Here is an 11,918-nt window from a genome sequence, read left to right as displayed (position 1 = left end):
ACTACGTTGAGTTCGTCTAGGCAGCATTTGTAGTGCATGAGATAACATGCAGCAGCTGAAGGGAGAGGAAGTGAGACGGAATGATGAGCGCTGAGTGCAACAAGAATTGTAATGGAATGAAGGTCTGATAGAGGAACTTTTGTTTGTTTGTTTGTTTTTTTTTTTTTTAAATTTAAAAGCAATCAACAAGCTTCAACGGCTCTCATCCAACGTTCAATTCCTCCAAACGATGCTGCTATAACGAACTTCGTCCCTCCATCCAACTCCTATAAAAATTTTCCCTAAGAAAATCCTTCTAGCCTTTGGATTTATATGCTATTTGTAAGAAAATTTGTGTTTCATGATAATGCACAAATTTCAATATATGACCTGATTTTATGCAAATTTAGGCTTCATTTGAGACGGCCTTCTTTCTGCTTCTTAAAGCAGCTTTTTAGTAAAAAAAAAAAAAAATTGATTTAAGAAGTTTAAAGAAAACTGTCCCAAATAAAACTTTAATCATCGAAGGGAAATAAATTCCTAACAAAAATTTCTTTAATAAATTCATCATAAATATTTTGTTCAACAAGAACAGATCCAGATACCTGATTTCTACATATCACATCTGCAAATACTGAAAGTATCATTTAGTAGATCTCTACAGGATTCCAATTTTGTGAAAATAGTTTGTTATTGTTTTGATTGTAATTTAAAAATATGGTTAGAAAACAATAATTTAATTTCCATTGATTTTGTAAATGATAATAAAACGCAGGACCTTAGAAACAAAGAGTTAACAATCCACAATTTTTTCAGCACAATATACCATTAGAAGTTCTTTCATGATTTTGGTCATATTGTGAGGGCCGTATTTATTTATAACAGAGATGATTAACAGATACAATTCGTATCAACAAAATACTGCAAACGTTCACTACTCCTATACTTTGAAATGGCTTTCTTGTTACTTCTCAAAGCAAATTTTTAGTACAAAATTTTTCTTTTTTTACTAAAAAATTGTTTTAAGAAGCAGCAAAAAAACTGTCTCAAACGAAGCCAAAGCTCCTCCAAAACATCAGCTTTTAAAGTTTCTGCATCTTGGTTGGTTTCAATCATAGAATTACATATTACAAAGAGCCAGGGAAACTTGTTCATCACCGCACTACTAATAGTGCTTAAAAGATAAATCATCAAAAATTCCATTTACATCACGTTCAATTCCAATCCATTCAAATTCAAACATTTGTTTCTCACCAATAGAGCGATTCAGCATTGAAACGGAAGAAACTGAACTTTCTGATTCTCTATGATTTACTATTTTTACAATCTAAAATTGCAACAAATAACTCACAGCTCTTCTTTTAGATGACTCTGAAGGAGTTTGCTATCTGTTTTAGATCCTTATAATGCCTCTTCCACTGTAAGCCTGAAAGTAAAATCATCATTTTCTACAGAATCATGATTCAGGTTTTTGATCCATTAAAGCAATTAAAAGGGATATATTACCACTGGCAGTAATAGCGAACAAGTAGAGACGATTCCCAGCAGCAGTAGCAGATATAATGACATGTGGTGGCTCCAGTTCAAACTGGTAATATGTTCTTCCTGAATGCTCATCTACTTGTGTGTTTAATACTTTTCCTTCCACATTTTCTCCAATAACTTCTGGCCCAAATGCGTTAATAACTTTTTCAGGAGGTCCTATCTTTTCAATGGTTGCATCTCCTTCAAGATCTGAAACATGAAAAAATAAAAAAAGCTAAATGAAAAGAAGATGCAGCTAATTAGTGTAAGATTTGTTATTCAATTGACCACCATGATGGCTTATTCAAGTTTTGTTTTGTTGGAAAGGAAAGCCTATGAAATGAAATGAAATGTTGATGAATCTTTCAAAGAAAAGACTGCAGATTCATTTTAAGCAACAAATTACGAACTTCTCATTTCCTTTTCTTAACATTCATTGAAGCTTAGCAATAGAGATATTAACTATGCTTGGATGCAGGGGTGGAACTATGTGGTTGTCAGTGAGAAAGCTTGGCTGTCGTTGGACATTTCATCAAACAGAGAAAGCATGCATAGTAAAGCAGAACAAGGAATTGGAGAAGAAAAGCTATTTTCGTGTGTATAATTTACTATAGCTTCACCTTGATATATACAAAAGCAAGTAGTTAAGTAAATACCATACTATCCTTAGGTAGTTACAAAAGGTGTAAGGAAAAGCTGTGAGGAGCAGACTGGCGGGCGGCTACTCCAGTGTATGTGCAGGAGCAGGTGTTAGTGGAGTTTGCATTCCATTATGCTTGTCATCGTCCCTCAAGGTAATGGGCGGAACAACCATTAGCTTGTCGCGAAGTAATTGCAACCTGGTAGAATGGAGAGACTTTGTAAATATGTCAGCAATTTGATCAATTGTCGAGACATGTTGAACGGTGATGTGCTTGGCCTGAATACAATCACGAATAAAGTGATGATCAATCTCGATATGTTTAGTACGGGCATGAAAAATTGGATTGGAAGCTATAGCCATGGCCGATACGTTGTCACAATAAAGAGGTGTCGTATCGAGGGAGATGTGAAAATCTTGGCATAGACGACGGAGCCAAATCAAGTCGGCTGCAGCTGCCGCAAGAGAGCGATACTCAGCTTCCGTGGAAGATCGTGCAACGGTGGACTGCTTTTTTACGGACCAAGTAATAAGTGCCTTACCGAGATAAATGCAATAACCTGTAGTTGATTTGCGGTCGAGGTGGTCGCCGGCCCAATCTGAATAGGAGAAAGCACTAAGATGAAGCTCAGTTTTTGGTAGGAATAAGCCGTAGTCAATGGTCCCTTGCAAATATCTGAGAACCCTTTTTAGAAGTTGAAAATGTAAGAGTAATGGTTGGTGCATATGTTGACAAAACTTGTTCATCGCAAAAGCAATGTCCGGCCTTGTAGATGATAAATACTGCAACGAGCCAGTTAGTTGGCGGAAAAAGGCTGGTTGGCTGAACGGTGTTTGAAGGGATGGGTCGGTGGGGATTTTTGTTGGAAGTAGGGTGGCTAGAGGTTTACAAGTAGTCATGGCAGCAGTAGAAAGAAGCTCTTGAGTGTAGGATTTCTGAGAGAGGAGGTATCCGGTAGGAGAGTGAGTGATATCTATACCAAGGAAACGGGTTAGCTGTCCTAGATTCCTAGTTTGAAATTTTAGTTGAAGTTTAGCGATAAGAGAAGAAATGAAGACGGGGCCGTTTCCAGTGATTAAGATATCATCAACGTAGATGAGAATATATATAGTGAGATGTTCTTTGGGAAGAAGAAGAAAAGAAGGATCGGCGGAGCTTATTGTGAACGATTGGGTGAGAAGATATGTAGATAAGGTGGCAAACCATAGGTGAGGGGACTGTTTGAGACCGTATATGGCTTTGTGGAGAAGACAAACGTGATTTGGGTTTTGTGGATCTTGGAAGCCGGGCGGTTGGGTCATATAGATAGTTTCGTCGATTGTGCCATGAAGAAAAGCATTTACGACATCAAGTTGAAGAATTTGCCAATTATGGTGTAGAGCAACAGTAAGAAAAAGACGGATTGTGGGGAATTTAACAACGGGGCTGAATGTTTCATGGTAATCTATACCATATTCTTGCTTGAAACCTTGTGCGACAAGGCGAGCTTTATGGCGAGCGATGGATCCATCGGCGAGGCGTTTGATTTTGAAAATCCATTTACAACCAATGACTTGTTGATTTAAGGGAGGAGGCACAAGTGACCAGGTATTTTGGGAAAGTAAAGCATTGAATTCAGTTGACATCGCATTGCGCCATTCAGGGAATTTGCTTGCGGTAGAGTAGCAGGTAGGTGGGGATTGAATAGTGTGGTGGAGGTCAAGTATCATTCGGGGTTTGATAGAGCCAGTATGAAGCTGTGTAACCATGGGGTGATGTGGCTGGATAGTTGTTTGTGTGGTGGGTTTAGGCGATGGTATTTGAGGAGTAGAGAAAGGTAGTGTTGAGGATTTAGAAGTATTTGGAGTAAGTGAGGTATTAGCTGGAAGGTGTATGGTAGGAATGTTAGGCTCTGGTGTAGTGACAGTTGTAACTGGAGGTATAGGAATAGGTGGGAAATGCTGAGCAGGAGAGGAAATTGACGTAGCAACGGGCGGTGTGATGGTTTCAGAATGATTTGGAGACGTAGAGGGAAATGTGTTCTCGTCGAAGATAACGTCGCGAGCAATGTGAGTCTTGCCGGTGCTGGGATTATAGCACCTATATCCTTTTTGTTGTGTGGCATAGCCAAGAAAAATACAAGGAATGGATCTTGGTGCTAGTTTATGTGGTGAATAGGGGCGCAACCAGTGAAAACAACGACAGCCAAAAATGCGTAAGTGATCGTAGGTGGGCAGCTCGTTGTAAAGTAATTGATGTGGAGATATAGAAGAGGTTGGTTGAGATGGTAAACGGTTTATTAGGTAGCTGGCTGTATGTAGAGCTGAGGTCCAAAATTGAGAGGGAAGTTTTGCATCAATTAGGAGAGCACGTGTAATATCTAAGAGATGACGGTGCTTCCTTTCAGCGACGCCGTTTTGTTGGGATGTATGAGGGCATGTAAATTGGTGATTGATGCCATTGTTAGAGAGAAAGGATCGAAAAAACGTGTTGAGGAATTCGCCTCCGCCGGTAGTGCGTAACGTGCGGATAGTGTAAGATAAATGTTTTTCAATTTTATTTTTGAAGTGAATTATAGTTCTTGAGACATCAGATTTATGTTTAAGAGAAAAGAGCCACGAGTATCGAGAATAATCATCAACCAGGAGTAAGTAATAGCGAAATCCATCATAAGACAAAATGGGGGAAGGACCCCAAACATCTGCATGAATTAATTCTAAGGGAGAACGAGATACATGAGTAGAGCGTGAAAAAGGAAGTCTGTGGCTTTTAGCGAGCTCACAGGAACTACATAAGCTAGAAGAAGCAGAGTTACATAGGTTAGGAAGAAACTTACATAAAGTACTAAGCACTTTGGAATTTGGGTGGACCAGTCGACGATGCCATGTGTGATTTGTAGACAATCCAGAGACATGAGCTGTAGCGGCAAGAACGGAAGGTGTGGATGGCCGGACAGAGAGAGGGTAGAGACCGTTATGGCATTGACCTTGAAGAAGTGTATGATTGGTCATCCGATCCTTGATTGAAAAACCAGATTTATCAAAAAGTATGTAACAGTTATTATCTTTAGTAAGTTTGGAGATAGAAAGTAATCGATGAGTAAGTTTGGGAACATGAAATAAGGGACTAAGGGAGAGCTTACGGAGAGGAGTGGGTAATAAACCATTGCCGACGTGATGTATGAGAAGTGAGTTACCGTTGCCAATCAGGACTTGATCCTTACCAGAGTATGGCTGTTGTAGAGGGACCGGTTCTGGTGTTAAGTGTGCGGTGGCTCCACTGTCTAGGAACCATGGGGTAGGTTCTGAGTCAGCAATCAGAGCAGCGTTTTGGGTTGGCGTAGGAGGCACGAACTGCATGTTCCTGCGATGCCAGCACGAAAAGGCAGAATGGCCGTGTTTGCCACATATTTGGCAATCACCGTTGAAGCGTGGTTGCCGGGGAGGCCTGGTGTTGAGACTACGGCCACGCCCACGATTGGAGAAGCGAGTCCGACCGCGGCCGCGAGTCGAGAGAAGGGCAAGTGCAGAATCGGAGGTCGGCTGGGTGTTTGCAAACGAGAGATCCCTAATTGCATCAGCAGTTTGGTTTACTTCTTCACTGCGAAGAAGAGAATAGAACTCATCCAAACTAATGGGATGGAGTGCAGTCCTAATTGCGGTTTTGAAGGACTAGTAAGAGGGAGGTAGCCCATTCAATGTATAAAGCAGGATGTCTTCGGTATCGACGAAGCCGCCGGCAGCAAAGATATTATCCACCAAGGTTTTAACCGAAGTTAGGTAATCATTCATTGTCTTGTTGTGCATAGACAGGGAATGAAGTTCGTTCTTCAATTGTATGACGCGAGAACGATTTGTCGAATAGAATCGGTGCTCAAGAGTTTTCCAAATAGATGCACAGGTTTCTAAGTTTAAGATGTAGGGGAGAATAGTAGAAGAGATTGTAGAGAAAAGAGCCACTGAGAGGTTTTGGTCCACAAGTGTCCAAGAAGAGAACTGAGGGTTGAGGGTGAGTTGTCCGGCGGCTGTAAGCAGGTGTTTCGCTGGACATGGGTTGCTACCGTCAAGGTAGCCGGAAAAATTGTTGGCGGCGAAAAGCTTTTGAATAGCTGAACGCCATGTGGGATAGTTGTCGGGAAGAAGCTGTATATTGATGACATTCTTAATGTTAGAGAGAAGAAACTTGAGGGTGGGCGGTATGATGAGATCGGGAGAAACTGAAGTTTCGACAATCAGTCCCGGAGGCGTAGACGGAGTGGAGGCCACTGTAGATTCTCCCATCGTAGTAGAGACAAGAAGCCGTTAGGCAAGGTGGCTCTGATACCATGAGAAAGCTTGGCTGCCGTTGGACATTTCATCAAACAGAGAAAGCATGCACAGTAAAGCATAACAAGGAATTGGAGAAGAAAAGCTATTTTCGTGTGTATAATTTACTGTAGCTTCACCTTGATATATACAAAAGCAAGTAGTTAAGTAAAAACCATACTACCCTTAGGTAGTTACAAAAGGTGTAAGGAAAAGCTGTGAGGAGCAGACTGGCGGGCGGCTACTCCAGTGTATGTGCAGGAGCATGTGTTAGTGGAGTTTGCATTCCATTATGCTTGTCAGTCAGGGGGCAATTCCTCCCCTCAAAAAAAAAAAAAAAAAAAAAAAAAAATATTTGCGAAGCGTAAAACAATCAAGGATACGAACAAATAGGGGTCAAGCTAAATTCAAAGCAACTCTAAGTTCCCCCCCTGAAAATTAAGGTCGGTTCCGGCCCTGCTTAGATTCTAGGAATTTGATTGAAAAACATAAGTTAATGGCCACAAATTCACTATCAACCCATAAATTCTTGGAATTTATTTCCTTAAATCGAAGCAAGGACAATGAGCACCCATTCCTAAAAGAAAATTAATTGCCCTTATGGGGTGAAGATAAATCCTTAACAGGCTTATGAGTTTTAACTTCAAAGAGAAAAGAGATGTGTTGAGATTTTAGACTTTTGCTCTTTTTTAATTTCAATAACTTAAGAAATTTGAGCTAATTCAAACCACTTCTTGATAGAATTATAAGACATCGGGCTTAAGGTTTCAGTATAACAAGCCAAAAGGTTGAGAAGTCCAAATTAACCTGCAAATCTTAGAACAGGAGCTACAATAACAAACAAACGCCCTTCTTGAGAGTTTGCAAACCGCAAGTCTATCTCAGTACCCCCAAGATCTGCAATGGAAACTGGAACCTGGGACAAGTGTAGCAGATAAAACTATTGAGCATGAAAATTCAGTAGGAAAAGAGAGATTTAAATGAACATCAGGAATTAGTCTAAAATGCATCCACTAATTATTCGAAATAGATGAATTGATAGAGATTTTAGTAATTAGAGGAAATTAACCTCTTCCCATCCATCTGGAACTTTGAATGAATATGGTATAATTGGACTCCACCCCACTCCATGCCCTCCAGACTTTTCATCTGGTCTCCTGTATGTCCTCCAACCTGTCTGTGCATGTTCATTCCTTATGAAGATCCATCAAAATATCGAATGACTAACTACTAAATGAGATAAAATTGAATAGTATTTAGGCAAGGAAAGAGACAAAATGATATGCTCTCTTTTACTATTTAAAAATGTACAAGTTTTCTTAAATTTTCTTTTCAGAAAAAATGAAATATGCGCTTACAAGAAATGAATAGAACAGGAGTCAAGCACTGCCTGGAGAGTTTTTGTTTTTCTTTTCAGCATCCAGCAGAAGATTGATTAAAGGATATATAAACAGGTGCAAAATATGCAGAGTTGAAGGTGACCTTAGAAGAGTAGATGCATTTTACTTAGATTTTATGTAAAAAAAGAACAAACAAAGTAAATAATATTGGTAGAATATTGATCAAAGGAACATTACTTGAAAAGCTGAGTAAAGATGAATTTGCAGAAACCAGCATAAGTGGAACATCAAAGGGATTTGAACTAGACAAACTGAATGGGATTAACTGAGATTGGTAAAATGAATATCAAAATTAGAAGAACATAATAAAATCGAGATATCCCTCTGCATCTCAGATGCACGCATATTTTTTTCAAAATAGAGTTATGATTGATTGATTCTCATTTTTTTTTTCTATAAAAAAGGTGACCACATTTCTTAAATAATGTGACAATTAAGAGCCCAGATTTCAAGTAGCAGTTCTGCTAAAACGGATTTGTAAAAATATTGGAAGTGCTAAATGAAACCACAACTAAAAATAGTCTCAGTTAACATATCAAAGCAAATCCACATAAATGAAACGGGAAAAAAAGGGGGGAAAAAGGCTAACCTCTCTCATCAGGATCTGATAAACCAGGAATTCTCCCAGCTAAAAGGCCCTGCTTCACTGCAAATCCATCTCCTGGAAAACCTAGAACCGGCCCAGAAACCACACACAACCCGGAGAACAACGCAGTCCTCCTCCCCACAAACCTAAAAGCCCTCTCGTCTTCTCCACCATTCGTGAAACCAAAGCCTGTTGCTTCCTCTCCACTAACTCCACCTTTCTCTGATAACTTGTCTGGTAAGAAACCCTTTGCTTGGATCACGTTGAGCTGAGGATTTCTCGAGGAAAAGTAGCTGCCCGCAGTGAAGAGAGCTCCCATCTTCAATCTCTGTTATTTTCTTCTCTGGTAAATGAAAGAGGGTGGCTTTCTATGTTGCTTTTATAGCTTCGAGCCTTCAAGATAAAGGCCATCAGATTATATGAGTGGCTATAGATTTAGCTGAATATTAGTTTTTCTTATTCGAGGGATTTAACACAAAATTTTTATATACGTATATATATAATATTTAAATATTTATTTTACATATAAATTATATTTAAAAAAATAAATATGAAATATAATTCATTATAAATAAAAAAATATTAATATGAATAAATAAAAAAGATATATATATATATATATTAAATAGATAAATAGATAAAAATTTATAAAGTGTAAAAAAATATTTAAATGTATCTAACCACATAATTTCGATATTACTTGAATCCTCGACATTAATCCAAATTCTGTAGTGATCGGTTCGAAAATGGCTGAAGAAATTTGTGGCTTTAGATTTAATAAATTTTTAGATAATTATTATCATAACGTTCAGATTTTAAAAATTTACGGTTGGAAATTGATAAGCCTTTAAAAAATTTATTTTGATTAGCATGAATTTTCATGTAATATTTGTATTAAAGACTTTTAATTTAAATTTAAGATAATCCAATGTCTAATTTCAATAAATTTATAATCAAATTTAGCATTCTAATAAGACTAACCTATCACCATCAAATATGATTCAATCCGAGTTCAAATAAATCCGAATCAAGCACTTGACAGAGTCAGAAACTATAAAACATTAATTAGAAGAACAAACAATCTTTGAATCTTATATGATTGCAAGGGTGTCAATTTTTGACACGACCCAGAAAAATCCGGGTTAGGGTCAACCCAAACCAAAAACGGGTCGGGTTCGGGTTGACCCAGCAACCTGCCATTGACCCGAAAATGACCCGAAATTGACACGAAAACTCCTATTTGACCCGAAAACCCGAGATTGACCCATTTTGACCCGAAAATTGAAGATTGACCCGATCTTGACTCGAAAAACTAGCAATTTTAGGTCAACTTCGGGTCATTCGTGTCGGGTCGGGTTGAGCCGGACCCGAATCGGGTCGGGTTCGGGTCCGAAAACCTGACCCGTTTTTAAAAATGAGTTGGGTTTGGGTTGACCCGAATAGTGTCGGGTCAATTCCGGGTTCGACCCGAACCCAACCCGTTGACCCGAATTGACACCCGTACTTATAATTAAAACAAGCGACTCGACGAGATGAATCCAATAAATCTAATATCACTTGATTTTGGTGCCTTTTAAGTACTTATATGCCAAGTAAAAAGTCTATAATCAAAGCATTCGATATCCACAATCCAATGGAGTGTTATATAATTTTTGCTTAATTTTTTTCAAAACCACCACTAGAAAGGAAATATAAATATTTCCACATTCTCCGTATAAAAGTGGCTTAGACTTGAGTAAGGAAAGAACTTGAAAATTTAAAGAACTCTAGAGCTCTATGTTAAACAATCATTATTTCTTGACTATCATGTTAATTATTTAAAATAACTATTATTAATGATCCAAATTATTCCTAATTAATTGAACATTTTTTGTTTAAATTTAGCCTTTAAAACTAACAATTTCCAATTTTAATTTAGCCTTCAAAACAGAGCATTTCTTAGCTTTAATTCAAGAATTAAAATTAACAGTTTCTCATTTTTAATTCAGCTTCTAAAACTAAAATTTTAGTTTTAAATTATATATATATTTTAGGTGTCTAAGCCTTTCAATCTTTCACTTCTAAGGAGAAGAAACCATCTTTTTGGAAGAGAAAATATTTAGAAGATCTCAAAATTTTGTGAAACTATCACCAGACTTAGCTTTATTTTGCTGACACAACTGAAATATTCTTTTCGTTCTTTTTATATTACCTTACATAGGAAAGTCCAGTAATGTGTTTTTTTCCCATTAACTTCTCATGATAATTCAAACTTACCTATTATACAACTCACATAAACTGATAAACTTTTAACTTTTTTATAGATATTGATCCAGCATCTTATTGTAAATACATAACACTTATTTATTTATACATAAAATAAGACGCCAGCCATATATTATAGATACAGGCTACACAAACTTTTATGAAAAAGAAACAAAGCTTAGAGAAATAAAGGGCGAGATTGACTAGGGAAGTAAGGGACCATCATCTTCAGCTTCTCATTTGTCATCTTCTTCGGCTTGATGTCTTTATGCAATTCATGTGGCAGCTCTTGCTTCGCTTTCTCATCCTTGATATTCTTCATATTTTCCTTTGGGCTAGAATTAAAAATATTTTTATGAAATAGTTTCATTGTTCCACGTACCTTAGAGAAGGGGGCAAAGCACGATCAAGTTGAAAGCTTTTGCTTTATGCTTCGCAGGCTCTTAGGACTTTGATGGTACTTATAGAGGAGATTGGAGGGGGTCCTTTTATAGTAAACTTAAGAAGGAAATCAGGCTTCTCCTTGACTCCTACTTGATCTGAATTTTTATTCATGTGGCAGGCGATTAGGCCTTCGTGTGCAACAGGTGGACCCTCTTAGTTAAATATGTGTTAAAAGATAAAAAATAATTTATCCTTTCGTTTACTTCAAAGGTCTAAGCTTGTTGGGAAGAGCAATACTTAAATGGAAGAATAACATATAATCTATTAAACTATAAGCACTCATTGCTTGGCTGCCAAATATTGATTACAAGGTGCATCCAAATTATATTGTGTGACTAAACAATATTTATCCTTTAACATAAAAAAATATTTATCTTATCCGTTGAGCTTATGAAATAGTCAGGTTCTATGGGACGGTGCAATTGTCTGCTAGGTGTCAAATATTGTAATTCTCAGTTTGATCAAATGTTTAAGTGTTATCAGTGATACACTTAGGCTTCGTTTGGGACGATTTTTTTACTGCTAAAAACTCCGTTTTAGAAATCAGTAAAAAAGCCGTCCCAAACGAAGCCTTAATTATTCGAAATGGGCCAGTGACCATCCACTCTAGCAGCTTGCTTAAAGTTCCATATGGAAATACTCAATCCATAGATGAATTAAAATAAAATATTCTTCTTTGAATTGTGCTGCCCTTTTCAATTTGTTTGCTTGTTTTATATTTATCACTTTCTTAAGGCCTCCTTTCTGACTTGTTTATGTGATTGTTTGATCCCTTTGGCTTTAGTACAGCATGGCTTTTATACTCACTTAACCGGTT

The 11,918-nt window shown here is 37.6% G+C and overlaps 1 protein-coding gene across 1 annotated transcript; it reads right to left on the bottom strand.

Annotated features, from left to right (window-relative positions):
* Positions 1 to 1,059: 1,059 nt before the first annotated feature.
* Positions 1,060 to 8,773, bottom strand: LOC110112061 (psbP domain-containing protein 4, chloroplastic). Its single transcript, XM_020844143.2, has 5 exons — positions 8,417 to 8,773; positions 7,497 to 7,600; positions 7,235 to 7,343; positions 1,486 to 1,713; positions 1,060 to 1,405 (listed from the first exon to the last, which is right to left on the bottom strand). Exons 1-5 carry the CDS (start codon positions 8,730 to 8,732, stop codon positions 1,341 to 1,343), a joined length of 822 nt encoding a protein of 273 aa, XP_020699802.1. The 5' UTR covers positions 8,733 to 8,773; the 3' UTR covers positions 1,060 to 1,340.
* Between the last annotated feature and the right edge of the window lie 3,145 nt (positions 8,774 to 11,918).

This window comes from Dendrobium catenatum, unplaced genomic scaffold (genome assembly GCF_001605985.2).
Source record: "Dendrobium catenatum unplaced genomic scaffold, ASM160598v2 fragScaff_scaffold_174, whole genome shotgun sequence".
NCBI lineage: Eukaryota > Viridiplantae > Streptophyta > Magnoliopsida > Asparagales > Orchidaceae > Dendrobium > Dendrobium catenatum.
The sequence above is the reverse complement of the archived record's forward strand: the minus strand, read 5'-3'. Positions and strand labels throughout refer to the sequence as shown.

Bases quoted from the DNA above. Each gene is read 5' to 3' on its own strand.
- LOC110112061 (XM_020844143.2), bottom strand. From the start codon at position 8,732: ATGGGAGCTCTCTTCACTGCGGGCAGCTACTTTTCCTCGAGAAATCCT. The intron at 7,601-8,416 runs GTTAGCCTTTTT...ATGCACAGACAG, and splicing joins ATCAGATCCTGATGAGAGAG to GTTGGAGGACATACAGGAGA. The intron at 1,406-1,485 runs GTAATATATCCC...TTTTACTTTCAG, and splicing joins GTTCGCTATTACTGCCAGTG to GCTTACAGTGGAAGAGGCAT.